The sequence below is a fragment of the Ornithodoros turicata genome, chromosome 7 (genome assembly GCF_037126465.1).
Source record: "Ornithodoros turicata isolate Travis chromosome 7, ASM3712646v1, whole genome shotgun sequence".
NCBI classification, from domain to species: Eukaryota; Metazoa; Arthropoda; class Arachnida; order Ixodida; family Argasidae; genus Ornithodoros; species Ornithodoros turicata.
In genome coordinates, this window is record NC_088207.1 from 47094878 (window position 1) to 47119479 (window position 24602).

Consider the following 24602-nt stretch of genomic DNA (forward strand, 5'->3'; position numbering starts at 1 on the left):
ACAAAGGATGTCACTTGGACCAAGCTGAAATTCTTGGCTCCTGCAAGCTGACAGAGATGGCGAGAGGCCACAATAAACCACATTTCGGTATTTCACCCCGACGGGTCAGCAGCAGATGGCAGAGTTCCGCCGTTTGCATTGCTGTTAACTTCATCAAGGATGGCACCATGCTTTTAATAAGTTTTTGCACTGTTTGAGCAAAGACCCAAGCCCTGGAATACGGTTGGGACCACATCAGCAACACCAGGCACACTACCTGCAATGTGAGAGACGTTAACATACATTCTTATGCACAGCGCTGCCTACTCACAAGAATGTCGTTATCTGCACAATGTACTCTGATCTAGGGGAGTTAGTGATCCCTCCTTAGGGGTTCTCTTTTATCCTGCCGGATGACTTGCACCGCCATAAAATCCCCTAGAAACGACTCCTCGGCTTTCTGAAAGGCACTGGGTAGCACACCTACCCTTGGGTCACTCTCATTAAACCACAGTGCAAACAGCGTGAACACCCCCATGCATGCAGTACGTTCTTCTCATGTCGTGGCAGTGAAAAACCTATAAGATACCAAGTGCTTGTACTTTGAATTTTAGCCCATCCATTGTGATCTGCTGCACATGGTTGTGTGTGCTGCTGGGAACTGTAGGTGCTAGACAACCTGGCAATGCCCTCAAACTGCCTTTTCTGCTTTTTGCTCATCTGACTTTGCTTTCTTCGCTTTTCTGCTTGAGCAACTTTCTGCCTATTCACCAGGCAGACCACTCCTCCGCAACAACACTGAATATCCTCTGGACGTACAAATTCGTTAGGGTGTTGTTGGGGCTTCTATTAACATTATTCTGCTACACTGTAATCAACAGAAGAGTTGTTAATGTACTAGTGGGCTTATTTAGTGGGCTTATCATCCTTCCTCCTCAGTTTTGAAAAGGGGCTAAAAGATCACTGGCACGTTTGTGGTAGTTAGTCACGTCTACTGCACACCCGCATTTCTCTTACGTATGTAGTGGGATCATGCACTGCCTTTGACACTGTATTCTGTTCACACAGCGTACGTAGCACTGAGAATGACTTCTCATGTATCGAAGACAGGATATTTATTTTATAAGGATGCTACTCACATTAACATGAGTTATTACATTTCTACGTTGTAGACAGGGCATTTTTATAAGTGTCAGTTGTGTAGACTATCAAAATGTGACTTTGGAAAGCATTGTGTACAACCGACAGTAGAGCATGCATTGATAGTGTTCTATAAGTACAGTGGTGCAAGGAAACTATCTACTGGTGATCTACAATTTATAAGGCACTTACAGCTATAACACAGAAGACAATAAACAACACAATAATTCCACCTGACAGTAGAGACACTGACATAGTCAACAAGGGCTTCTGTACTGTACAGTAACAAGAATAAGAGGAAATGCGTTGAACACGTTTTCTTTGGACGTGGCAGATACAGCACCAAGAAACATCAGCTGCACGATTCACATCTGTCACAGTCGTTCAGTTTCAGATTACTCTGCAGAACGTCTCGCAAAATCTCTTAAATATTATGGATATGACATAATCTGCAAGTACATGCAACAAACATTTCATTTCTGCTTGTGTGCACATGCCTTCGGAAAAAAGCATAGTTAAAGTAACGAAAATGTCTGACAATATGTCGCGGGACCTAGGGGAAAGAAAGACAGGGAAAGGTGATGTCTGTAATGTTCAACAACCACCAAAATGCAAACAACAATTGTGAATTCTAAAGGATGCCTACACGAAAGTACCAGCAGTTACTCAACCGGTTCCGGTTCACCGCACTCAAAGCGAACGAAGTCCAAGATGTCAATTTGGCTATCAGCCACCACCGTCCCAACCTTAATGTCAGGGTTTGCAACGTACTCCTGAAAAAGGAGACGATTCTCGCTGACCTCTTCCTCTTCTGTTGTTCCTTCCTCCTCTTCTGTTGTTCCCTCTTCCTCCTTGGCCTAAAAAAATTTATTTACATATCATAACATTACTAGATTCACAGTTACAAAGGTGTGTAGCCAGATGATTACAACAGCTTATCAATCCACTAGCTAGCAGTGCAGGGCACTTGCTGTATCTACCATACTTCTGCAGTCTGTGCAGCCTCACTTTAAATTACCGTTTACACATGGTACCAGTTGGACCACCGCAATTACCCAACATAGTGGCTCATTTTTGCATTAATTAACTCACCTAATATTTAAGCATACTTCCATATCAGTTTAAGAGCCCTAAGCGAAGTAGCTGATAAGCGAACTATGTGTTTTGCGTTGAATTCATTATGCCCTGTTACCTGTGGTGTAGTAGCTGCCTCCCCAGTTTCATCCTTCTTCTCCTTTGCCTTCTCCTTCAATTTCTCTTCTTTAGCTTCCTTTGCCTTGGCTTCATCTTCCATTGCCTTCACAAAATCTTCTAATAATCCAACAGAAGTTGGATTCATCCCGATCACTTGCTGGCAGAGGTTTTGTCCAAGTTGTTTAAGTTCCGCGTCATCAAGCTGACAGCCTTCATTTTCAGTGTACGTTACCAAAGAGCCATATTTACCTGCATGTACAAATAGGCACTTCAGGTTGAGTACAGAACCCCTAGCTTACTTTACGTCTGCATGCACATTATTATAACAAAGTGCAATCTGTGCAGTGCATGCCATTGCAAATTTTCTTCCATTAGGCACTCATGCACGTTAATGTGCAATCATGCAATATAACATAGACGGTATATAGATACGTAATAGCCACACAATGATGTGCAGAGACATTGAGAGATCCTTTACGTTATCACATGCTTGACTGCCTCAATAGTTTGGTCCGTGAACACGCCAGCGCAATACCATGGAGACATACCTTACTGAAGGAAAAGCCCTATAATCTTGCAGCAAGCATTACCCAAAACATGGCTTCCGAGCATTGTATTGCAATGTATCACAATGTTGCAAATCTGTTTCTCACACCACGTCACTTTGCCACCATGTCAAAATACCTTTCCATGTGCACTTGCAGCCCACTCCCATTACAGGACTGATGTTATCCACAGGAGAAGGAGCATATTTTATCACGGATATGCTACTGCTGATTCATCTATACTTGGGTCTTCATCCAAATTTCAACTGTTTATATTTAAAGCCTTGTTTTTGTGGTTAAACCAGGTAAAACCTGCAAAACCCTTTTATATGCCCTGATTTGCATCACAACCAGTTCGAGTAAAAAAAAAAAATAATAATAACAGCAAACGTGCCAAAATGCTAATTCAGCCTCCAGTACAGGCACTGGACAAGGCTAAGAACTACGCGTTCAGCACAGACTCTCCACACTCATGAACAAGAGATGCTGAAAACTGAACTTCTTTTTTGTTATTTTCTGCCAGAAAATCTGTTTTTTCTTCTCCATATTGCCTGGTGTTACAGGTACTGAAATGAAACCCAATTTTCAACAATATAAAACCCAAAAACCCTACATCTACTCAAATTTATACTTCTGCTCAGCAGCAGCACATGAGGTGGCTAACTTAAGTCAAACAATAATGACCCGAAATTGACGACAACGCTTCCTTGAAGACGAGGAACAACACGAAAACACAAAATTAATAATGACCTATTGTAGCATCATGCGACAGCTTGCATACTTCTTCAATGTCATGGACAGTCCTGCACCTTTTTCATGTTACTCCAACCAGTGGTGGCAGGAGCACTGATGATACCACATTACTTCAATATCATACTGCAAGGATAGTGCCACTCACCAAAGGTAGGATAGTCATGGGATGACGGCCCTCCAACAGCATGGCAATAACCAGCAATACGAACTTGTGGAGCATCAACACGTATGCACAAGACCCTTTTCAAGACAATGTTCTCCCCGAGACGACCCACGGTGAGAGCACGGACGTCATTTAAGTGCTTGCCATCTTTGAGGCGCAGTTTCTCCATCTCCTTAGCACCGAGACTCAACTGCAAAACAAATACAAATGGCATTCTAATGAAAACAAACTAGCAGCAACTATAGTCACAACACAGCAGTATTGTTAGTGAGCTGAACTAAGTGGGACTGTACAAGTGTATTGCATAGTCGAGAATGTACTGCCGGGGAACAGGTTGCTTGCATTTTGACGACTGGCATGTTGGGGGTCAGGCAAAACAAACGACTTGCCTCACTCAAGTGTGACTATACTTAGAGGGCCATTATGTGTAATATCCATATCCACTTCAGGAGCAGCTGAACGCAAGATATGCCTACAAGCCAATAGTACACTGGTCTACCATGCTTCCTTACAAGAAAGAGAATGAAAAAAAAAAAAAAAAAAATGAAAAACTTCAGTCAAACACAAGGAATTATCAATGCAACTCATAATCACTTCAAAGATTATTAATATTTTCTACGCTAATGGAGAACAGCAGAGAATGTTACATAAGGTTACACATTTATGGGACTGGAAAAAAATGTGCAATGTCTACAAGTAAAACAAGTACTTTCTCATGGATTGGTCACTCACTGAATATTTACACGACATGTACAAACCTTGGTGACGATAGTTGACAGTGATGGAAGCTTCTTAGCGTATTTAACAGAAGCTTTGATTATTTGTGAAGCAAAGTCTTGGAAATCTGCATTTCTTGCTACAAAATCTGTTTCACAATTAACCTGAAATAAGACAACCATAGATATTGGCACCCAATTCTGCAGACTGCAGTACTGTCATGCCCCTTACAGAACAGAATAATAAACAAATACCTCAGCCATTGCTGCATACTGTCCGTCAACGTGTACTGCTATTAACCCCTGCGCTGCCGTCCTGTTGTTCACTTGTGCAGCTTTCGCCCACCCTTGTTTCTTGGCCTCTTCTTTCAGCCATTTCTCCGCCTGCAGTCATGGACTTCAGCAGGTAATGCAAGTCACTGATAAACTTGTGTATCTCAGGCCATCACTGCTGTAGCGGCTCTAATTTCAAGTGGCTACTGCTTTAAAAATAGTGAAATCGGTGAAAAAATTACACTTTGATGAAGCGCATTGGGTAAGTGTACCTCCCAACCTCCTACTACTACCGCTACTCCACTGGATAAGGTTACACTTAATTACACAAGGGGAGAGCCAACGAAACTTCACCTTTTTAACGTCGTTGTCTGAAGACTCTAGTGCTTTTTTGCAGTTTGAGAAAGCATAGCCTGTTTTCTTGCGAAGCTCCATGAGAGCTTCTTTGTTGACGCCATTGACTGGTACAGACACATGGAGATACCTGCTTAGCACGCGGCTAAACATCATCTTCTGTGGGGAGGTCAAATTGAATTTTGGTTAATAGCGTCGTCTTTTTAATTACTGTTGGTTCCGCGAGAAAATGCTTAGCTGTTAGTACGTTGTTCAACTGTTCTGAAACACTTCTTCTGGATTTGATCTGGAATACTTTTTTTTTTTTTTCATGTGGGTCCACTTGTTTTCCTTGTGGATCCACTTCGAATTCCAGCTCAAATTGCGTAGTACGAAGTAGCACGTCTTTAATCCCACAAATTCACGTTCTCGAATAATTTTCAGAATTTTAAAATTCTACTGAATATTTCCTGCCGGCTTATTTACACGAAAACTCACTGACGTAAAATGTACGAGCAACGTATTTAGTGCATTTCCTACCAATGCGGCCCAATAGCTCACAAACTACGACATTTATGTGATATGTAGCACGTCTACCTAGCTTTAAACGAGATGAATACAACTGCACACACGCAATGCTGAGAGTAAACACATTTCGAAATTCTCAAAAGGGTGCGACCATGCACCTACGCTTCAAGTGTCGTGATCTCCGAGCTATGCGATAACCTCACGCTCAACAAACCTACCTGTATGAAGGAAACGGGTCAACGTACCTTATGTTCGTTATGTTGGGAAAAATGTCGAAAACCAACACCACATTACCCGAATAAACACAACTTAACCCAAATTTCACCTGCAGAACACGCCGAAAAGCATAGCAAAACTGTTGCTGCTCTTGCTACCCAGGGTTGAACACCGCTTCTTGTGAGACTCCGCCACTCCGCCGAGTACGGACGGAAGCGCGGAAGATTCCTGATTTAACGCAAAGCGAAACCAAAGATCTTTCTAGCGCGAAAGGCGCTGCATCGAGGCTCAGAGACTATGTCAAAATGTGTGACACTGCATATATTTTATGAGATAACCTTGAAGCATGAAAACACCTTTTTGCTAGTTTGGTGTGTCTGCACTGCAGGACTGTAGAAAGGGAATGTTACCTGCGGAAGGAAGAAACGCAAACCGAAACCGAAACTGCGCTTAGTCCTAAAAAAAGAAACGAAAAGAAATCACCTACATACTTACGGGAATCAAAGATGTTGCTGTAGGCAACGGGCTGTTCTGTGTAGTCAGAACCATTAAGACGGATTTTAGGAAGTGGACAATATGAATGTTTGGACAATATAGTGCTCTACCATATTGGCTTTGTTTGCTTTTCGCGCTCTTTTCGTTTTTCTACCTAGACATAAGTGCCAGAAAAGGAAACGTCGGAATACCCGTGTCATGGAATAATGAAAGCAAATTGAAGGCAGCCGAAGGTGCCATCGAAAGAGGAGGCCACCTCCCGAGTATCGCTCCCCAAAGTCGGAGCCAGCATTCATACGTCATAACGAATATCAAGTGCCATAATACATGATGGCTGTACCACCAACTGTCACTATTATGCAAGAACTATTACTGGTTAGTGCATATGTTCAACGTGACATTATACAGATTCATCGTGAACAAGCGTGAGAAGGTGGTGATAGTTATGAAGACGGAACTGCTTGCTGTCGTCGGCCACACTCAGGTGGGCAACGTCACGACTGTTGCAGGGGGGATCATGCGTCCTGGGCCGACTTCCTAGGGAACTGTACCGACATTTGTCTTAAAACATCTGAGGGTAACAAAAAGGGAAAGACACCCGAACAGCACAGCCGGCGCTCGGATTCGAACCCGCATCACCAGCGTGACCCGCGTGAAAAAGTGGTGGTGGGTAGTGGTGGTGGTGGAAGGGCATGCCATAGTCGGCCACCCAGCGTGAGGTGGTGGTGTTATTGGTGAAAGAGCTCACCATTGTCGCCCTCACAGAGGTGGGCAACGTCACTCACGACTAACGCAATGACGGAATTGTGCGTCCTGGGCCCGACTTCTAAGGGAGATGTACAACCCCGCGTGATAATCCCTTCTTAGATGACGGCCCACTGAAGGATGAAGAAGAAGAAGAAGAGCGCCTCTATTCGTGTTGCTGCATCGAATGTCATGTCTGACAGAATTCTGTACGTAGCATCGTTTTTGGTAGAGTTTCAAACAATAACTAGTCACGGCCTGCAGGACGATTTCTGCTCAGATGCGTGTAAAAAAGTAGCGTCATCCTGTGCCCTCTAAGCGTACTGTCGTGCAATGCCAAAACAGTGATACATTCTTCTTGTACCACTGGGATGTTAGCTGTGACTCTTTTTCAGACATATTTTTATTTGGTCGTCGTCATTGTTGAACATCGGGTTATGCGTCAGCCACCAAGGCCGAGTAAGTAAACGCAAATAGACGCAACAAAATATTGAAGCAAGCGTTTGTAAGCGCGAACAAGGAAATATACAGTATACCCTCGTTATATCTAAATCGTCAGAACCGGAAGAAAATTCGGATAAACTAAGGCAACACGCTTCGGCGGCGCATTTGACGGCGATCAGATTCGGGCTTCGCTGCTTTAACCCCACCAAACCTAACCTCACTACAGATACGGGGGATTAGACCGATTAGGTACGGCGCTGCCTTAATACCACCGAACCCAACCTCACTAAAGTAACCTAGGCTACCTTGATCGAACCCCGTATTAGGCGGATTCGAACATCGCTGCCGCCGTGTCCCCGCAACTTCCGCTGGTCGTTGCCGTAGTTTAGCCGAAAATTCGATATAAGCGGAAGGGGCACAAAAACAGTAAGAGTATCTTAGTAAGTAAATCTTGGTGGTGTGCATCTTGACAGCCTTTTAATTTATATGAAAAAGAGAGAGGGGGGGCTTTCGTCGGCCGACGGGGCGCCGAATAATCGCGTTCGAAACGCATGCATTTCTGTCAGGAGTCAGGACAGCGTGATACTTCGAATAAAGCGATAATTCGATAAGGAAATTTCGTTATAACAAAGGTTTACTGTATGCAGTAAAGTCATCAGAGCTAATACGCACTGTGTAGAAGGGTAGCAAATCCAGCGAACCGGTAAGGAACTATGAAGGGAAGTGCCTCAGGACGTGAGCCGCCAATATTTCGAACAGAGACTGTTCTTCTGGGCACCGTCCTCATCAATGGCATGGTATTGGCATGCATCCATGCCAATGATGAGGACGATGCCCAGAAGAAGAACAGTCTCTGTTCGAAATATCGGCGGCTCTCGTCCTGAGGCACTTGCCTTCATAATACGCACTGTGGTACCTCCTTAGTAAAATCAGAACGACCTGGAAAAGCGTCCTATAGGAAGGGCACGGAAGGAAGCCAAGGATTACGCACCTCATATGTGTCCTCTATCGAGCATTCTATAGTCTCTTTACCGTACATTTACAGTACCCTAATGTGAACACTGTGCCATGGCCACTTCCACATAGTATGCGTTCTGAGCAAACTTATTGGCTGGTGAACACAGCCAACTGGAGCATTGTCTTGAACGACGTGCACTGTCCCATCGTCAACGGCGCCATTTCCAGGCTTAAGAAGGCACTCTCCGACAAAATTTGCACGTACCCAGATCCACTTGTAAGTAAAACGCGAGTTCAATAATGTTCTCTCGCGCCAATATCGTTGACCAGCGCGATGCATGTGCAGGCGTCTATAGCGTTTGTCAAAGAGGCGTCAGGATTCCTCAGTGATCTACGAGTTCAACTCGTAGGCCCATGCCAGTACATGCCGGAACTCTATATGAGTGAACAATGTACGTAAAATCAATCCATTCGAAGACTCCTTCGCAAGCCTGTGTAAAGTATTCTTGCTCCTCATTATAGATGTTTTGAAGATAGGGGATGCGGATGATAGAAAACGAGCGACTCTCATCAGTGACAGCAATTGGGGAATCCTTCATGGACTGCAGACGTTTCATCAGCTCCTCTACCCTGTGTCACGTGGAGTGGTTAGCGCTTCAGAACTTTCTTACAATTGCATTGAGCTTCACTTTGCCTTGTCTAGTTCAGTTGTGACGGGATATGAGACTCAGACAGTTATAGTCATTTCCATAAGCTCCAGACGCCACGTCAAAAAATACTTCAATGTTGTGAGACTGCCTAGAGAATGAGTTTATGTGATTCGCAGCAGAGGAAAAGCAGTAAAGGAGGGGTGAAGGAGTTGTGAAATATCACACTGAGCTATATTGAACAAATGTTCAACACAGTCTGCCACGGCATGAACCTCTCGATCAGTTTTACTGCCAAGGTTTAATCGCATCCAACGTATAACCGCTATCAAGACTTCGGTTGCTCGCGAACTGTGTCATTTCCTTTGGAAAACCAACAGCAATAATGCGGACCCGTGCTTACCTTAGTCTCTACCTTAGTTAACCCTTTGTTACCCACAATGCGCCGCGAAATTGCCGGCAAGCTGCGTGAAATCTTCATATTTTATGTTGTATACCCGAGAATGGTGTACACATTACCCTGATATTAGAATGACGTAAAAATGTCTTGCATTGAAAGAATAGAAAATCCACCGACCACCGACATCAGTAGCATTTCAGCGGTATGCTTCGCAATTTTGTTATTTTTTCCTAGTTGGATTATGTCTAAATTCCGTAGAGTCCGCAGGATAACGGATCACGAAATTTATTATGCGTAACATCCATTCAATGTGCATTTCTAAAAGCTATCGAAAAAGATCGAAAAGAAAAAAAAAAACCAAAAGGAAATGAAAAAGTTTTATCGCAAAAAATACACGAAGACGCGCTGCGGTGGCATCCCCCTCTTAAAAATGTGATACGCGCAATATTTCTGGCAAAGGGTACATTTCGTGTACCACAGGTAATTACAGACAACTATCACCACTCTAAGACGGAACGACACACTAGCCGTTCAGACCATGTTTTGACAACTCACACACAATAGACGTTTCCTTCCCAAGCAGCTCACTGTGAACTCGTTACAGTTTGCCATCAACAGCACGATAATACACGATCACCCAGTATTTTCTCATCGCGGCCTCATGATCGATACGTCAAATCACTACATCTCCGTGGCTACCATACTTCGGATTTTGGTGAGTCAGAATTAACTTGGCAGTGGGACATAAAGGTCAAAATTATGGATTGTCCCCAGGACCTAATGGCGGTGAACAAAATGAACGTGTTGCACTGGCATATTGTGGGTGACAGGTCCTTCCCGTTCTACAGTTCCAGCTTGCCCAACCTCAGCAATAAAGTGAGTACTATACCCATGTATCACTCTTTCTCTCACACAATGCCGGACGGTAGTTCTTGTGTCGGATAACATGCATTTCAAAAGTCTTACGGACCATTTCTAACATCGTGGCGGGGTGGGGGTGCACTGTTTCAAGGGTCCGCAAGATTTTCTGTGCCAAAGTTCGAACGCAATAACCTTTTCTCGTATACATGCAGGGTGCATTCCATCGTCGCTCCCATGTGTACCTCCCTGCTGATATAGTATCCATCGTCAGCTTTTCTCAACAGCGTGGAATTCGCGTCATCCCAGAATTTGACACACCAGGTACATTGTAATGCGACGTTGTTTGCCATTAAATGAGCAACGAGGAGACATTTAACGTCGCTCGAAATCCTGCCTCGTCTGTCAAGCTGTCCACCAGGGGTCACCAGGCAAAATATTTTCGCTCTGCGGTGCGTTATAGCTGTGCAATCGAATTTACAAAAAAAGAAAAAAGAAAACATTCGGAGAAAGCAGCCGCAGACGGTCGACACGATGCTCTCGCGACGTGGTGAACATGGTGGTGGAGGCTCCGTGCCTTGTTTCTCTGTTTTATCTTCGCAGCTCACGCGCCCCTTATACATGCTTGAGCTGTGCCGCTCTACGTCACTGGTCACGTGAGGGGAGTAGCATACGTCATGACGTCCACTCGTTCTGCGGTGCTCTCTTTTCACGAGGAGAAGGATTTTTCAAAGACGTGCGGAACAAAGCGCTCACCTTGTAGGTCACATATACGCTCATGGTTCTTTCGCAGGAACTCATTTTATTCGTTGGAGAACACCCTGCACAGAAAAACGAAAAAAAAAAAATTGGGAGTCACCTCAGCACACCCAGTCCAAGCTACCTTGTGACAGCGAAGCAACCTTATAACTTTAGCTTGAAGTATCGTTTCTGTACCTGCAGGGCACACTACATCGTGGGGCAAGGGATATCCACAGTTACTGAGAAGCTGTAGCTCGCCGGAACAATCTGGGTCCATCGACCCGACAAGAGAGACGACATATGGCTTGCTTGCAGTGCTCCTAACTGAAGTGGGATCTCTCTTTCCAGACAGCTACCTACATCTTGGGGGTCGAAACTTCAATGCAACGTGCTGGTATATGTGTGCTGTATTATCACCTATTATTTGATCCGATTTAATGACATTCGCACTTCTCCAGGAACTCTGATGCTTCAGTCTCAAAGTTTCTGAACAGGTCTGGGATGAAAGACGCGGTATTCGCTCTTAAGGATTTTCACTTCAAGAGGTACACTCAATCCCAGCTTCATTTATTATGATTTTGCCAAGGACAAATAATAATTATTCTTTGTACTCTGCGCAATTATATGATGCAACACGAAAGAAGAGTGAGTTATTAGAAGTGTTGCTTCATCTTTTGCTGCATACATCGTCACGGCACACAAAATACTCTGGCTTGTGACAACACCGCCTTCGCTTTATTTCGCAGATTATTTCAAATATCTCAAGCTATCAAGAAAATTCCCATCCTTTGGCAAGATGTCATCAGCAATGGTGTACGGGTAAAGTAATTATGAGACGCCAATCATCGGAACAATCATATCACTACCACCCAAATGTGCAGGTACCACATGATTCTGTCATCCAGTCCTATGAAAACACAGCGGATATATATTTGGAAAAGCTATTCCGTGTAGGACGCAAAGTCCTGCTTTCATCCTGTTGGAACCTCAGCAGTTCTGCAGACTGGGAAGACTTTTACGATTGCAATCTACGAGAAGCCCGAGGTACATGAAGTATATGCTTGTGTTATGCTGTGATGCCGCTGTGCTGTCAGAGTGGTTTTTCCTATAGACTTCTACCTGAGAAACGTCATCATGACGTTGGTAGACAGACTGAAACCGAAACAAGGCGGAAGGTTGGGTCCCACGAACGGGCACTTGTTCGCTGCCTCCTATTGAAAGAAAAGTAGGACCGAAGGTCTCGTCCCTTTCAGGGACCATCGTAATCCCCATAAGACCGTGGCTTTCGGGAGCAACCTTGTTCGCCCCTAGCTTCGAGCGTAGTTCAGCTCTACCAAATTGGTGGCGCTGTCGAACACTATGACGTCATTTGTTTACAAACAGGGAGAGGTCTATTCGTCCTCCGTCCCTGCGTTGTAACCTGCTACTCAAACTCAAGGAGGTGCTGCCGTCCGAGGTTCTAATGTTCTAAGAAGCGATATGTGATCCTGAATATTAGGGGGTACAGTGGTAGAGGCCTTCGAGATTTCGAAACTTGTCATTTTATTCCGGTTCCTGCACCATTGACCACGGTATCGAAAATCCCACGCGAAATTCCGAAATTCCCTCTCTGCAAAGACGAGAAAACGTCACTCTCTAAGAACCAATGAGGACGCGAACCTTGAGAAAAGGTAAGCGTCTGGACGTCTGGACTGCGCCTTTCCTCCTCTCAGCGCCACGCTCTCACTCCTCCGCTTAGGGGAGTGACGTCACGCCGCCGGAGCTTCTGCGGCCGTCGAAGCAGCGCTGATCTTAAATTCGTTTAAAATCGATGTAAAATCAGTTGCACTTTTCGGACGAAAAAAATAGCCGGGTACAGATTGTCAGCCGACGCCGAACACAGTGGCGTCGGCTTCATAGATGAGTTTCCGGATGTGACCGTCCCTAAAAAGGAGGTTCTTTAAGATGGCATTTTTTTGTTATTTCTACTTTCTAAAGATAAAAAAACTCGTTCTCTCGTCCTTGGAGGCGAAGCCTGGATCATGAGTGATGCCATCGATGGAACAAACATCATCAGCCAGGCATGGTATATCAAATTATATCCAACACTGGAAGGAAGCTGTTTGCTGTGAAATAATTCGTTTCAGGACACGTTCTTCCGCAGCTGCTGAGAAGTTGTGGAACCCTGACGGGGGTTCTGCAGACTCTCCCGATGTTGCTGACCGGCTCCACAATTTCCGCTGTTTCATGCTACAGTAAGACATTTTGCCCCCTCTATAGTGACTGTGAATAATAACGTACTACTTCATGAATTTACTACACTATCTTTGCAAACTCTCTGTGTAACCTATCTTTACAGGCGAGGGTATCCTGCATCGCCTATACGATTTGGTTTCTGCCCATGCGACATCAAGTTTTAGATGTATATACGTACCATACACAGCAAATAATAAAATAAGAGCAGAAGATGAATAAAGATGTGAATGAATATAACACTTCGTACTGTGTCAGAGGGACACAGGTTACACTTTCCTAAGCCCTCTCGAGACAGGGCGGGCGCTCATGCAAACACCTCGTCTCAGGTAAATGTTACGGTTATAGACCTCTACCCGAGAAACGTCGTGAGTTGGTAGACAGACTGGAACCGAAACAAATCGGAAGGGGAGGGCTGAGTTCCACGAATGGGCACTTGTTCGCTGCCTCCTATTGAAAGAAAAGTAGGACCGAAGGTCGGGTCCCTTTCAGGGACCATCGTAATCCCCTCAAGACCGTGGCTTTCGGGCACGACCATGTTCGCCCCTAGCTTCGAGCGTAGTTCAACTCTACCAAATTGGTGGCGCTGTCGAACACTATGACGTCATTTGTTTACTCAAACAAGCAGAGGTCTATTCGAAGGTGTTCTGCAGAGCCTGCATCCTTTGTTCCCACTCTCTCATATGGCACCCGATATGGTTGTGGCCGGCGAGCGGGAGTGTCTCCATGGGATCGTACCAACCATACCCTGGGACCAGGGGCGGCGGAAAACGGGGGTTACTGGAGACCCCTGAATTTGTGAAGGGGTCGCAAAATTGCCATGGAGGTGAGGCGCCAAAGTGTTATCTCAGGTGCCGCTCGATCAAATTGCCAGCATAGTCGATGCTTTGTCGGTTGATGCGGCAGAACTCACGACGACATGACCTGAAAGTGTTCACGGGTTCCAGGATCTTTTACACAACTTTCAGTGTCATATGTGCTGTAGAAACGAAAGCTGCACCCCACAGCGCGGGTGCATATACAATTCCAGGCTCTCTGGTTCTCGACCGCGGTGACAGCCTTCGACCCAATAAAGAGTTGGATGTTGTAGGCATAGCTGCACCATGCCTATTCTTCGCCAGCACGGGCGGTCAAACGGTGGAGGGCAGGGGTGCTGGTTGGGGTCCCCCTGAATTCATGCGCCGCCCCTGCATAGGACCATACCAACGCGCCCAGATCCTCACGCTTGTCGAGTTTCTAGTTTCTTTTTCTTCACAGGGGGCATTATCGATAAACATGTGCCCGCGTAAGCATGTACACCCCCCCCCCCCCCGGAGGTCGATTTCTGGGGCCAGTGCTGGGGCTTGCATATTGCCAAGGTGCACTGGCGGCAAGGTGTTCCAGTGCTTCACATCTGAATAAAATGTGCTCTGTGTCTTCCACCTCCTCTCCACAGAGTAGACACCAGGGGCATGCCAATCTTCAAAGAGTTCATGTATTCTCTTTTGGGTGAGCAGGGGTCCTGTACTCTGTCACCGGTGTTGGTGTCTGCTTGTAGACTGCATATTCCTCCAGGCTTTTCTTTTTGGGCATTGCTTCCCTACAGAGTATTATCTCCCAGAACACAGCAATCCATGGGACGTTCCACAGATATTGTCCTGGGAGATTGGGATATCCATGGTACATGACCATTTTGAGTATGTTCGTCTGCAGGACATCCTGAGGACATCCAGGTGGCCGCATTTCTCGAATTTTGTGGATATCTTAGGGACATCACGTGGATGTGACTTATGTGGGGCATGTATGAAATGATTGCTTGATTTGTGATTTTCATTAGGCAAATGCAAATTTTAAACGGTTTCGGGTTCATGAACTCAGCACCTTTAAAAATGCACGCCATCAGAATTTTTCAATTTTAATTGTTAGTTTCTTGCATTTCCCATAACATATCCCTCAACATATATAGAGGTTGAAGAGCATTGGCCAGAGGGGTTCAGCACCTCCCAAACAAATCAGTAGATGGCACCACTTCACAAGAATTCACAAGGAACACTCCCTGCTCTCCTCAAATCAGGACCATATCAGTGCAGTGAGGTATGGCCATTATAAGATCAATGACGACATTGAACAATGCAGTTTAATGAAGGTTTCTATTTACAATCTACAGACCAGCTGTACATGTATAAAACCCTGCTGTTAAAAATAAAAATATAAAATTATATACAATATATACAAAATGTACAGGGGTGGGTATGACCCATCAGCCAAGGTGCCATGCCCACCCAGCAACGGTAAGCATACCACTATCACAAACGGCGTAGGCTCTTCCTGGAGGTCTTGCTGCCTATGAATGTCTTTACATCGTTGCATCCCTTTGTCAAATAAACTGGACAGAGTTTGCGACCACACATTTCAGACTTGCACACTCCTTCTCCCGTTTTCCTGGACACTCTGCTTGGATAGCCACAAGTGGGACATGGTCGATGTATTTCGTCCTCTTCTAAATTTGCTGCTTCCTGAGAAAGAATATGTGCAGCCGAATAAATATCACGATCACATTGACGCGTGCATTCTAACAAGGTGAAGTGCTACAAACATTGGTGCACATGAGTGCCTACTAATCTCGAAGTATTTCTACTAGACTGCTTCTTATAAGACAACACCATATGGAGAGCCAGAACTCACTCTGCATTTCATTTGCAAACAAGGGCACCTTACCTCCACAAATATTTGGAACCGTGTTTTAGGGACGTGGGCGACAGATTTCGTTGCTCGCTCATGGGGGGAAAGTGAGTTTGAGGGCGTCAGAACAGAGACGTCCTCGGACCTCTCTCTCTGGATCTTCTTGGATGGAAGATTTTCCTAGTCCGAATAACATGAACAGTTCAAGTGAACAAACAAATATGAACAAATGCAAAAGGACTTGAACAGTGCTCACCACAATTTTTTTAAAATTTGTTTTTCAGACACAGAAACAAAGTTCGAGGTAACTCGTTAGTGTAACCAAGTTCCTTTTCTTGGTAACTTGTAACTTAACTCGGTAGTTTTGCGCCGTAGTACCTTTCGGAGGAACTCGTTTCTTTTTCAGGTAACTTTGCGAAAGTAACTGAAGCAAAGTTCCAAGTTACTTTTAATACGCTTTTCACTCACGTCCACGTATTTTCTTGCTTTCTCTCCGGTTCTTTCATAGCATTTTATGCCATAAAATGTGATATTCAATCAACGACAGTATTCTATTCAAAAAGTAAGAACCGCTGTCATTGAAATGAGGCTGAACCATTGTGCGCCCACAGGGAGCAAGATGCAAAGCGTTTGACTTGTTGGACATAAACGAAAACAATCAAAGTGTGTTGCACTCCTCCGCAGGCAACTCAACTGCTCACGTGCGCTGCCCCTGTGTAGTGCTATTTTGTGTCCGAAGTAACTTGGAAGTAACTCATTCTGCGTAACTCCGTAACTGCGAGTTACATTTCAGGCTGAAGAACTTTGTTATTAACTCTGTTATATTTTTCACACGGTAACTTAACTTGTAACAAGCTCTTTTTGGCGGGTAACTTCTCCATCTGTGGACAGAAATACCTGGCAAGTCTGTAGCTGACCTCTCCTGCAATAATGCTATTCAAAGGACGATGAACCCTCCCCAGTAGATGTCACACATGTAGCCAGGGTTGTAGCTAGGGGGCTTACCAACAAGGTGTCGAACCGAAACCGAACAGAAAACCGGATCTGAACCGCTGTGTTTTTTTCTAACAAGAACTCATCCGGTTTTTAATTTTTTTTTTTGTTTGCCATTTCAGAACTGAACCTGAACTAATGAAAGTACTGCTCCGAACCGGTTCGGCAAACGGTAAGCTTTGATGATATGAAAGGTGTGACGGACACCCTAGGTTAGGGCTCTGTGTCATATGCTGCAAATTTTTTTCAAAATTCCATCTACACGCGAATGGGGGTATTCGATCCTCGTAATCCTTTTGGTCATGCTTGCTCACATAATTTTCTTACTACTTCTGCTTGCATTCAACAATGCATGCACATTATCATCAACGCATCATGCGTATCTTGAATAGATAAATATGTGCGCGATGTCAAAATGCTGCTGACTAAATGTGTTCTCGGAAAAGCTTGCATCCTGTTCCGTACACTTCAACGTATTACCAGCGAATGTTGGCACTTCGCAGAGCTTTCTCTGCAGTGCACCGATCCATTATGAACCCAAAATGAACCGGTTCTATTAGTTATTTTGGCGCTCCAGAACTGAACTGGAATAGAACCAAAATCCATGAACCAAACAGGTAAATTTTTCGGTTCAACACCCTGCTTACCAGATAAAGTCATCTTTCCTGTCTGTCTCAACGAACCAGTTCCTAGTGAACACTGTCCATGTTCATTCAAAGTGTTTTACATACGCAGTTGAACCCACAAATGAAGGGTAGGGTTTCTCAACATAATACAATGATCACCATTGGATACATTTCCTTAGTTTACAATAAAGCGGTAAATGATTCCGCATACCCTGTTGGTCTCGAAGTCGTCCCTCTGTGCCCTGATGTACTGTCGCCACCGCTTTGTAGCAGCTTTCACGGTTGCACATGCACATCTCCATGCACCACTTGTTCGACAGACTGTTCCAAGCTCCTGCCCAGAGAGATGAGCGAGGATGCATGACAAGGCAGGAGTTAGCCCTTGCAGTTCCCTTAAAAAATCCACCCTTCTGACACCAGGCCATTTTTCGGTAGCACTGCAGTTGTTCCTGAAATGACATTGTATATATTTGGAATTAGGGGATCCGTGCTCAGAAATATACAGGGACATGTTAGAGCAAACACCCTGTATATGGCATACTGGAATCAATGTAGAATCGCGAAAAGGGCATTCCGTTTGGTGGTCTTATGTATCAATAAATCCTGCCCGACAGTAACTATTGGGCTGCTGTAGAAGCACACGCTGACGATATGCCCCTGCGATTTCTTTGCGCAAACAGTGCAAACGTTGTCAACACAGTTTATCAACGATGCAGCAACATATATTGTTGTGCGGAGTCCGATGCCCTCACGGGAGAGGATACTATCAAGGGCACAAACTAACGTTTTTAAGATATAGAAACACTTTTAATGCTGGCATGGTGAATATGCCAGTCATGTGTACTAACACATAAGATTGATATTGGATATCGAATAATAACGACAACGATATCGAAAGCTTTAAGGAGTACAGTCAAAAGTAATAATATACAGCTTGTGTACATACTGAGTGTCCAAAACTGGGTTGTCCTGAGAGCACCCTGATTGTGCATCCAGTTGACTAGACACTTGCTCCGAGATGGGCGGTATCCCACTTGATGTGCTCTGGACATTGTCCAGGGATGCATTTAAAGCGAAGCTTGCATAAGCACTGTCAGGAGAGCATGAGTGGGCCAGCGATGTATTGCCCACAGCCTGTTCTTCTTTGGATGCAACACGAGCGGGTGTACTTTCCATTCTGAAAGAAAGATTCGAAAAGAAAACGTTACCAAACTCCGCGCTGATAACATGCCCCAAGGAGAGCACATTTGTTATTCCGTAGAAATTGGATGCAGATTCCTACCCAGCGACACAATTCGAGCCTTCGGAAACGTTGCAAACGTGGCGCAGCAGAGCAAGCACCTTCACAATTTTTAGGCGCGTGAAGGGCCGTTAGCAGAAAAGCGCGTGCCTACGTGCGATCACTTTAGTGTCTTCGATCCTTCGCCCCAGCTGGCCCTGGCATATGCTTTTTTTTCATGGCAAGATATGCTCGCTGAGTAGGAAACTGGATTTTAAGCACCGTGGGTGCGGACACCATATCAGACGGGATACACCCGCGAAAACGATGGCGCGAAGTTAGACGACACATGTGTTACATTGGGGTGATTCATGCAATGCACTCATGTCGTAAGATGCACATGAACGCCTTGTAGTTTGAAAGCAAATGCAGTTACTTCAAGAAACCAGTGAGGGAAGTTGTTTACCTTCGTTCGCAAAATATGCCATGCAGTCTTGGAGTTAAGGTAAGCGTAGCAGGGGTCATAGCATGACAAGAACCAGATAGCAGCCGTTACAAACTTTTTTGAAACGGCCGCGCGAAATTTGAAGGCAACCCAGCCAACCAATGAACAGCGCGCAAACCCGTAATTGCGGCCTGATTCATGATTATTAGGTACCAACTGCTGCATTCAAACAGCTGCAGCACATTTTAGATTTGAGGATTTTATCGCACATCTGTAGGTGATGATGCTATTTTTCCATTGGGTATTGATGTAATGGAAGGTACGATCAATAAACAAAATAACGGTGCCGTAGCCGCTCCATGACCACATGGATAGCCAATAGCCGCTAATAGCCACCACCGGCCACCACAAAAGCAGTAACCATAGTAACACAAAATATAACCGATTTACGTTCGCATGTCAGAAACGACATGAAATTGCAATTTCGAACGTCACCTCAATAAACAACATTGCCGATCTGTGAAGATGCCCTGTGATTCCTGTCGTACGCGGTCGTACGCGCAGCACTGTGCAGGGCCAACATGCCATCTTGGACTAATTTCCGCCTGCACTGTCGCACAAATGAACGGAAAGAAAATAACGTTCGGGGAGGTTTGCACACTGATAGACGTACCATTTTTATCATCCGTTGGCTGTTCTTGTACTAAAACAGCCGGTATGTACCACAAGTTGCCGAAGAGTCGCACGTCGTACATTTGTACCAGGTACTCGCTTGCGGGATGCGTGCTATTGTCGACGACTTGCTTGGTGGGAGTGGGGAAGAGGGGCACACGGCAGCATGGAAACTCTGTGGAAACCATCAGATTTTTCCGACGAGTTTGTACTTCTCTTTACGGAACGACACCGCAGATCACCTGCTCGGTAATGTACGTCGTTCAAGATAGGCGCAAACGCTACAGACGAAATTGGAAAGAGAGTGAAAGACGGCGAAAATAGAGGTTCGCGGTTCGTCTGTTCGGAAGCGAGCGCGCTACGAACGGACACCGCCGATGAAATTGCAAACACATAGGATGGATTAAAACGATTACAACGGATTAAAACGCAATGGAAACGTGAATAAAAACACGTTTTTTTCCCCCGTCTGCTTGGCAATAAGCATCGGCCGCGCTAAGCACAAATACCGCCGAAGCTTGTGCTATATATGTACTATATATATATATATATATATATATATATATATATATATAAACTGTAAAACTACCAAAAAAAGTTAAATTTGTATCAAGTTGATTACCAAGTCCACATTTACAAATCATCATGGAGATTTAAACATTTTATTACTGCATCTCTCAAAAAGAGTACAATCATATGTTTCACATGAGATTTATAAGTCCGTAAGCATGTCCATGCCTACATCAAGATCACAATCTAAACGATGACAGAATGACCAGAAACAAGCTAAAGCAACATGACGTCAATTCCAGCTGCAACTGTGTAATACCCTGCAGAGGGAATATTCACCAGAGGAATGTTGCTGAAATCATATCCCGTCACATGGATGCTATTATGTGTCGTCATATTCTACAACACGAACATGTTCACTACTGCACATGGCTGGTGCACTCAAAAGGGCAGAGAACATTTCCTTTCCTCCTGGCTACGCTGAAGTGACTATTCCAATTCACGCGATAGGTATACAAAGTATACAAAAATAGGACATATATTGCCCCATGAACTTAGTAATGGTAATATAAAAATGTAATATAAAACATGAGATGGATCATGATCGTTCACAGTTTCGAAAGTTATCTGGAACACGGACACTTCATATACACGTTACGCTGCCTGCACAATTCGTACGAGACTATAATAGTCACATGATAAAGGATCCTCAGGTGACTAGAATGTGCCCTTCCTCACATATTTTTACATTCACCTACAAATATATGACTAATGTAAATGCTTTATATAGCTATAAAATAAAACTTATGACAAATGACAGACACCCTCTTTACTATAATATATGTATATGAAACTTCTATCTGTACACATTATTGCAATAACACTGAAGATGCACATATAATACAAACATTTACATATGTGAAGAACTGGTGGGCACCCACAGATTCCATTTAGCTCAGAGTATAATGATAAATATAAAAGTGGAAGGAGCTACAATCGGAAGAAGCAATATAAATCATAGCTACAAAACTACTACACGATTTTTGGAAGTCGTAAATAAACCATGACGTAACATATCTATTATGCCATCTACAGCCTGATGGTAGTATTTCAGTTGCCTTTCGCACAGTATTGAAACAAGGGGTTGCATATATTTTATAATGTGCAACTTGTCACCTCAGCATTACTGAGCACATGATTTATGCCACAACAATGCCTTACAAACTTAGCGTCAGTTTCGGTCACCTTAGTACAGCAGAAATGGTCTGAATAGCTGAATAAGTAAATGACTTATAGCTACTCAAATGTCGCTTCACATGCTGCCAAACATCAAGCTGCACTCTAAGGTTTTCCTTTCAGGTCAAGGGAAATTAATATAGCAGCAGACAAATCAGTTGTAAAAATATATTAGCTCTATCTCGTAAGATGAATATAGGTATGTCATGGAAACTTCTGCACCTTAACGTTTATCACTATATGCATGGTTTCATCCCCTGTTGTCCCATCCCGGATGTGTGGTGTACATGTTGGAAAATAATTATAATGTGGGGCTGCCACTTCCAATATTGATTTTCTCATTTTTGACTGCCTGAGTTCCACCTGAACAAATGTATATAGAATAAACTGACAGGCTGGGCATCATATAAAATGATGCTGCCACTTCTTGCATACACATGGAAATATTAGTGCCACACAATTTGGACTCTGTGATGTCGCAACGTGTAAGGTACTATATCTGTTTTCCTCGTTCATCGGAAGAATGTAAGAAATTAGGCAGCTTTAGAATAAGGTACTCAAGCGTGTGAGTGCCCACGCTGAAACTGCGCCTTGTGAACAACGAACGCTCTACGATAGGTGAGACCACATTGTCACGGCGTTGTGGGCAAAAAGAGTTCTTGCACGTGTTTTTTTCCTTAAGTTCACAATGTACTATCCCTTGTAAATAAAATAAATAAGCGCACATTCGCTCACAACCTAATGTGCACGTTTCACTATGACTTCTTGTATACAACAAGATACAGTAACAAAGACATAAGCAGAAGCAAGAACTGCATGAATTACAGAGTAGCAAGATGTTGTCGCATGCTCTCAGATTCCATGAAGCAAAGTAATTCAGATTCTAGCTTGTTTACCCTTCCTGTTTTCAACTGCTTCAGCACTGGTTGTTTTCATCCTGTTCCGCTTCGGACAGCAATTTTACAGCATTCATATGTGATGCTGTTACTGCCCAGCAGATCTATATTTTTGCTCAGCAAGTAGTTTAAAAGTTAAGATCCAGCAAACTTTACAGAATCTAAATTTCCCCAAATAAGAGACTCAAGAGAAATATGTCACAAGAGTGTAGCACTGCACTGGAACCAGAAGTGTGGCACGGAAATGTACATTATGGATGTGCCTGTGCCAGAAAATGTATATTTTCCTCCCCAGTTTTGGAATAGGAGAATGGTGGAATGGCAGGTTGGGGACACTCAATTTCCGTAGGTTATAGACTCTTATCACCTTTATCCGTTCAAAATATGCCATGCATCACTTTAAAACTTTCTACATAGCAGCACTGAGCACCTGGATAAAGAAATCGAGCAGAAATATTACTGAAAATAAGTAGCGTAGTTCTAAATATTCCACAATTTCCCTGAATGTATAAATGGTTGTAGCATGTCTTGCACTTGCACTTGAGATCATTCAAACAGCCCATTTTCTTTAGCTACACTAGAAGTTGCCATGTACAGCTCACTGGAGATTTGCACATTGCATTGAACACCACAGGAAATTAGTGTCTCTCACACTCAATATTAAGCTGCAATGTGGATCACGCGTCAAGTAGTACTCATGAAAGGTAACACATTACTTTTAGTTACCGAGCAAGTAAATTTGATGCAATTCAAATCGCATTACTGGTTGCTCAACAATCATCATTACAAAGGTACACTCCTTGGCACATGCTATACAGCGAATAAGTTTGAAATGCAATTTTTGCCACACTGTATCGATTGATACCATGTCTGATTATTGTGACAACAGCGAGAACCACATTGATTAACTGACCATGTCCCGTGACATTACGATGATATGGCAGAACAGTGTAAGGTGCTCACCGTCTTGTACTGATGATATGCAGGATTACAGGTAGCCATATACAGCTATACACTTTCCCCGTATGTACAATCGATAAAAATGTCACCGTTTGGCTACGTACGTATAAAAAAGAATTTTGCGCTACGTGTTCCATCACACACAGTGTAGATGGAAGCGTCGACGCGGACGTCGCACCGTGGAACGTTTGAAGTATAATTTCCCAGTCTAGAGGTCAATGTTGACCACCAGGGGCGCCGTGTCAGCAGACCCACCAGGGGGGGCTGCGTGAGTCGGCGTACCCGGAATGCTGTCCGAGCCCTTTATCGAAGCCGTGCGCTTGCAAGGCAGTGGGGGCGGCGGTTCAAAGTTTAGCGTAAGGTCGGGGTTACACGTGGGCGTGCAAGAGTCGAGCACTGTGATTGCTTCACAGAACTGTTCTCCCGTCGGGCATGCAACCAGAGTTGAAGTCGCCATCATTGTAGGAGAAGACGCCTGCTTAAGAACGGTGACGAGGATTAGGATGAACGGTGATTAGGAATGGAACGTTCTGCGGCGGCAGCCTTAACCACCATATACAGGGTGTCCATTTTTACCCTTTAAAGAATCCCTATAAAAAAAGCTACGAGGGCAGCGTGGATGTTGTTTTTGCGGTTGAGTTATGCGGCCAGGCGGACATCCTTTCGAGGGAAGTGTGGAACTACAAGATGACTGCAATTAACAAAAATTCATTAATTAACTCTCTAATTAGGGGATTTCTGGCAAAAGCGAGACAACAGAATGAGAGGCTGTCCTCGTTGAAAGCCATTCCACATCTAGCAAATCCTGAAATGCGCACGTGCGTTTAAAAATCCATCCCCCAAAATTTTGATATCCAAATGAGCCGGAACCGAAACTGCAGCGACTGCGAACGCAGGGAGCACAGAGCTCATTTCACGTCAGAGGGCCATGTGATTTGGAGCGATGGAGATGATTGGAGTAGACCGATCTGCTGGCCAGTTTAGCAACCGCTTTCCGGCCAAGATAAGCCTCTGTTGGTGTGTAGG

At 44.2% G+C, this 24602-nt stretch overlaps 4 protein-coding genes across 10 annotated transcripts in view; 1 reads left to right on the forward strand and 3 right to left on the reverse strand.

Moving 5' to 3' along the window:
• Nucleotides 1-1079: 1079 nt before the first annotated feature.
• On the reverse strand, nucleotides 1080-6026 carry LOC135401312 (elongation factor Ts, mitochondrial-like). The gene is made up of 7 exons (XM_064633640.1): nucleotides 5870-6026; nucleotides 5118-5276; nucleotides 4746-4874; nucleotides 4533-4655; nucleotides 3757-3964; nucleotides 2312-2562; nucleotides 1080-1976 (listed from the first exon to the last, which is right to left on the reverse strand). Exons 2-7 carry the CDS (start codon nucleotides 5271-5273, stop codon nucleotides 1782-1784), a joined length of 1062 nt encoding a protein of 353 aa, XP_064489710.1. The 5' UTR covers nucleotides 5274-5276; nucleotides 5870-6026; the 3' UTR covers nucleotides 1080-1781.
• Nucleotides 6027-7202: 1176 nt separating this feature from the next.
• LOC135399970 (beta-hexosaminidase subunit alpha-like) lies at nucleotides 7203-13592 on the forward strand. Of its 3 annotated transcripts, none has more exons than XM_064631699.1 (15): nucleotides 7245-7288; nucleotides 7475-7538; nucleotides 8569-8757; nucleotides 8827-8932; nucleotides 9003-9127; nucleotides 10132-10242; nucleotides 10302-10403; nucleotides 10601-10709; nucleotides 11328-11526; nucleotides 11585-11671; nucleotides 11873-11945; nucleotides 12008-12170; nucleotides 13104-13191; nucleotides 13253-13360; nucleotides 13465-13592. In XM_064631699.1, exons 1-15 carry the CDS (start codon nucleotides 7272-7274, stop codon nucleotides 13523-13525), a joined length of 1602 nt encoding a protein of 533 aa, XP_064487769.1. In that variant the 5' UTR covers nucleotides 7245-7271; the 3' UTR covers nucleotides 13526-13592. The 3 variants fall into 3 exon arrangements, with proteins under 3 accessions (XP_064487771.1, XP_064487769.1, XP_064487770.1); XM_064631700.1 differs by having other exon boundaries at nucleotides 11328-11520; XM_064631701.1 differs by lacking the exon at nucleotides 7475-7538 and having other exon boundaries at nucleotides 7203-7288.
• A 1864-nt stretch (nucleotides 13593-15456) lies between these two features.
• Nucleotides 15457-20267, reverse strand: LOC135399971 (F-box only protein 43-like). Of its 3 annotated transcripts, none has more exons than XM_064631704.1 (5): nucleotides 19976-20267; nucleotides 18585-18815; nucleotides 17850-18087; nucleotides 16056-16199; nucleotides 15457-15853 (listed from the first exon to the last, which is right to left on the reverse strand). In XM_064631704.1, the coding sequence occupies exons 2-5, from the start codon at nucleotides 18812-18814 to the stop codon at nucleotides 15644-15646; spliced, it is 822 nt and encodes a 273-aa protein (XP_064487774.1). In that variant the 5' UTR covers nucleotide 18815; nucleotides 19976-20267; the 3' UTR covers nucleotides 15457-15643. The 3 variants fall into 3 exon arrangements, with proteins under 3 accessions (XP_064487774.1, XP_064487772.1, XP_064487773.1); XM_064631702.1 differs by lacking the exon at nucleotides 19976-20267 and adding an exon at nucleotides 19324-19431; XM_064631703.1 differs by lacking the exon at nucleotides 19976-20267 and adding an exon at nucleotides 18921-19059.
• A 355-nt stretch (nucleotides 20268-20622) lies between these two features.
• Nucleotides 20623-24602, reverse strand: part of LOC135401313 (dedicator of cytokinesis protein 3-like) — a 33077-nt gene continuing 29097 nt past the window's right edge. For all 3 annotated transcript variants that reach the window (XM_064633642.1, XM_064633641.1, XM_064633643.1), the window contains one exon: nucleotides 20623-24051. In XM_064633642.1, coding sequence (XP_064489712.1) covers nucleotides 23785-24051 — 267 coding nt within the window. In that variant the 3' untranslated portion in view covers nucleotides 20623-23784. The remainder of the gene's footprint in view (nucleotides 24052-24602) is intronic.

Excerpts from the sequence above, each read along its gene's own strand:
- LOC135401312 (XM_064633640.1), bottom strand. The coding sequence starts at position 5,273 with ATGATGTTTAGCCGCGTGCTAAGCAGGTATCTCCATGTGTCTGTACCA. Across the intron at positions 3,965-4,532 it reads TGTCAACTATCGTCACCAAG|TTGAGTCTCGGTGCTAAGGA; the intron begins GTTTGTACATGT and ends TTTGTTTTGCAG. Across the intron at positions 1,977-2,311 it reads AGGCAGCTACTACACCACAG|GCCAAGGAGGAAGAGGGAAC; the intron begins GTAACAGGGCAT and ends AAATTTTTTTAG.
- LOC135399970 (XM_064631699.1), top strand. Across the intron at positions 8,758-8,826 it reads GCACGTACCCAGATCCACTT|GCGTCTATAGCGTTTGTCAA; the intron begins GTAAGTAAAACG and ends ATGCATGTGCAG. Across the intron at positions 9,128-10,131 it reads ACCCTGTGTCACGTGGAGTG|TTTGCCATCAACAGCACGAT; the intron begins GTTAGCGCTTCA and ends AACTCGTTACAG.
- LOC135399971 (XM_064631702.1), bottom strand. The coding sequence starts at position 19,382 with ATGACCCCTGCTACGCTTACCTTAACTCCAAGACTGCATGGCATATTT. Across the intron at positions 16,200-17,849 it reads ACGACTTCGAGACCAACAGG|GAAAATCTTCCATCCAAGAA; the intron begins GTATGCGGAATC and ends TATTCGGACTAG. Across the intron at positions 15,854-16,055 it reads GGTTCCAAATATTTGTGGAG|GAAGCAGCAAATTTAGAAGA; the intron begins GTAAGGTGCCCT and ends ATTCTTTCTCAG.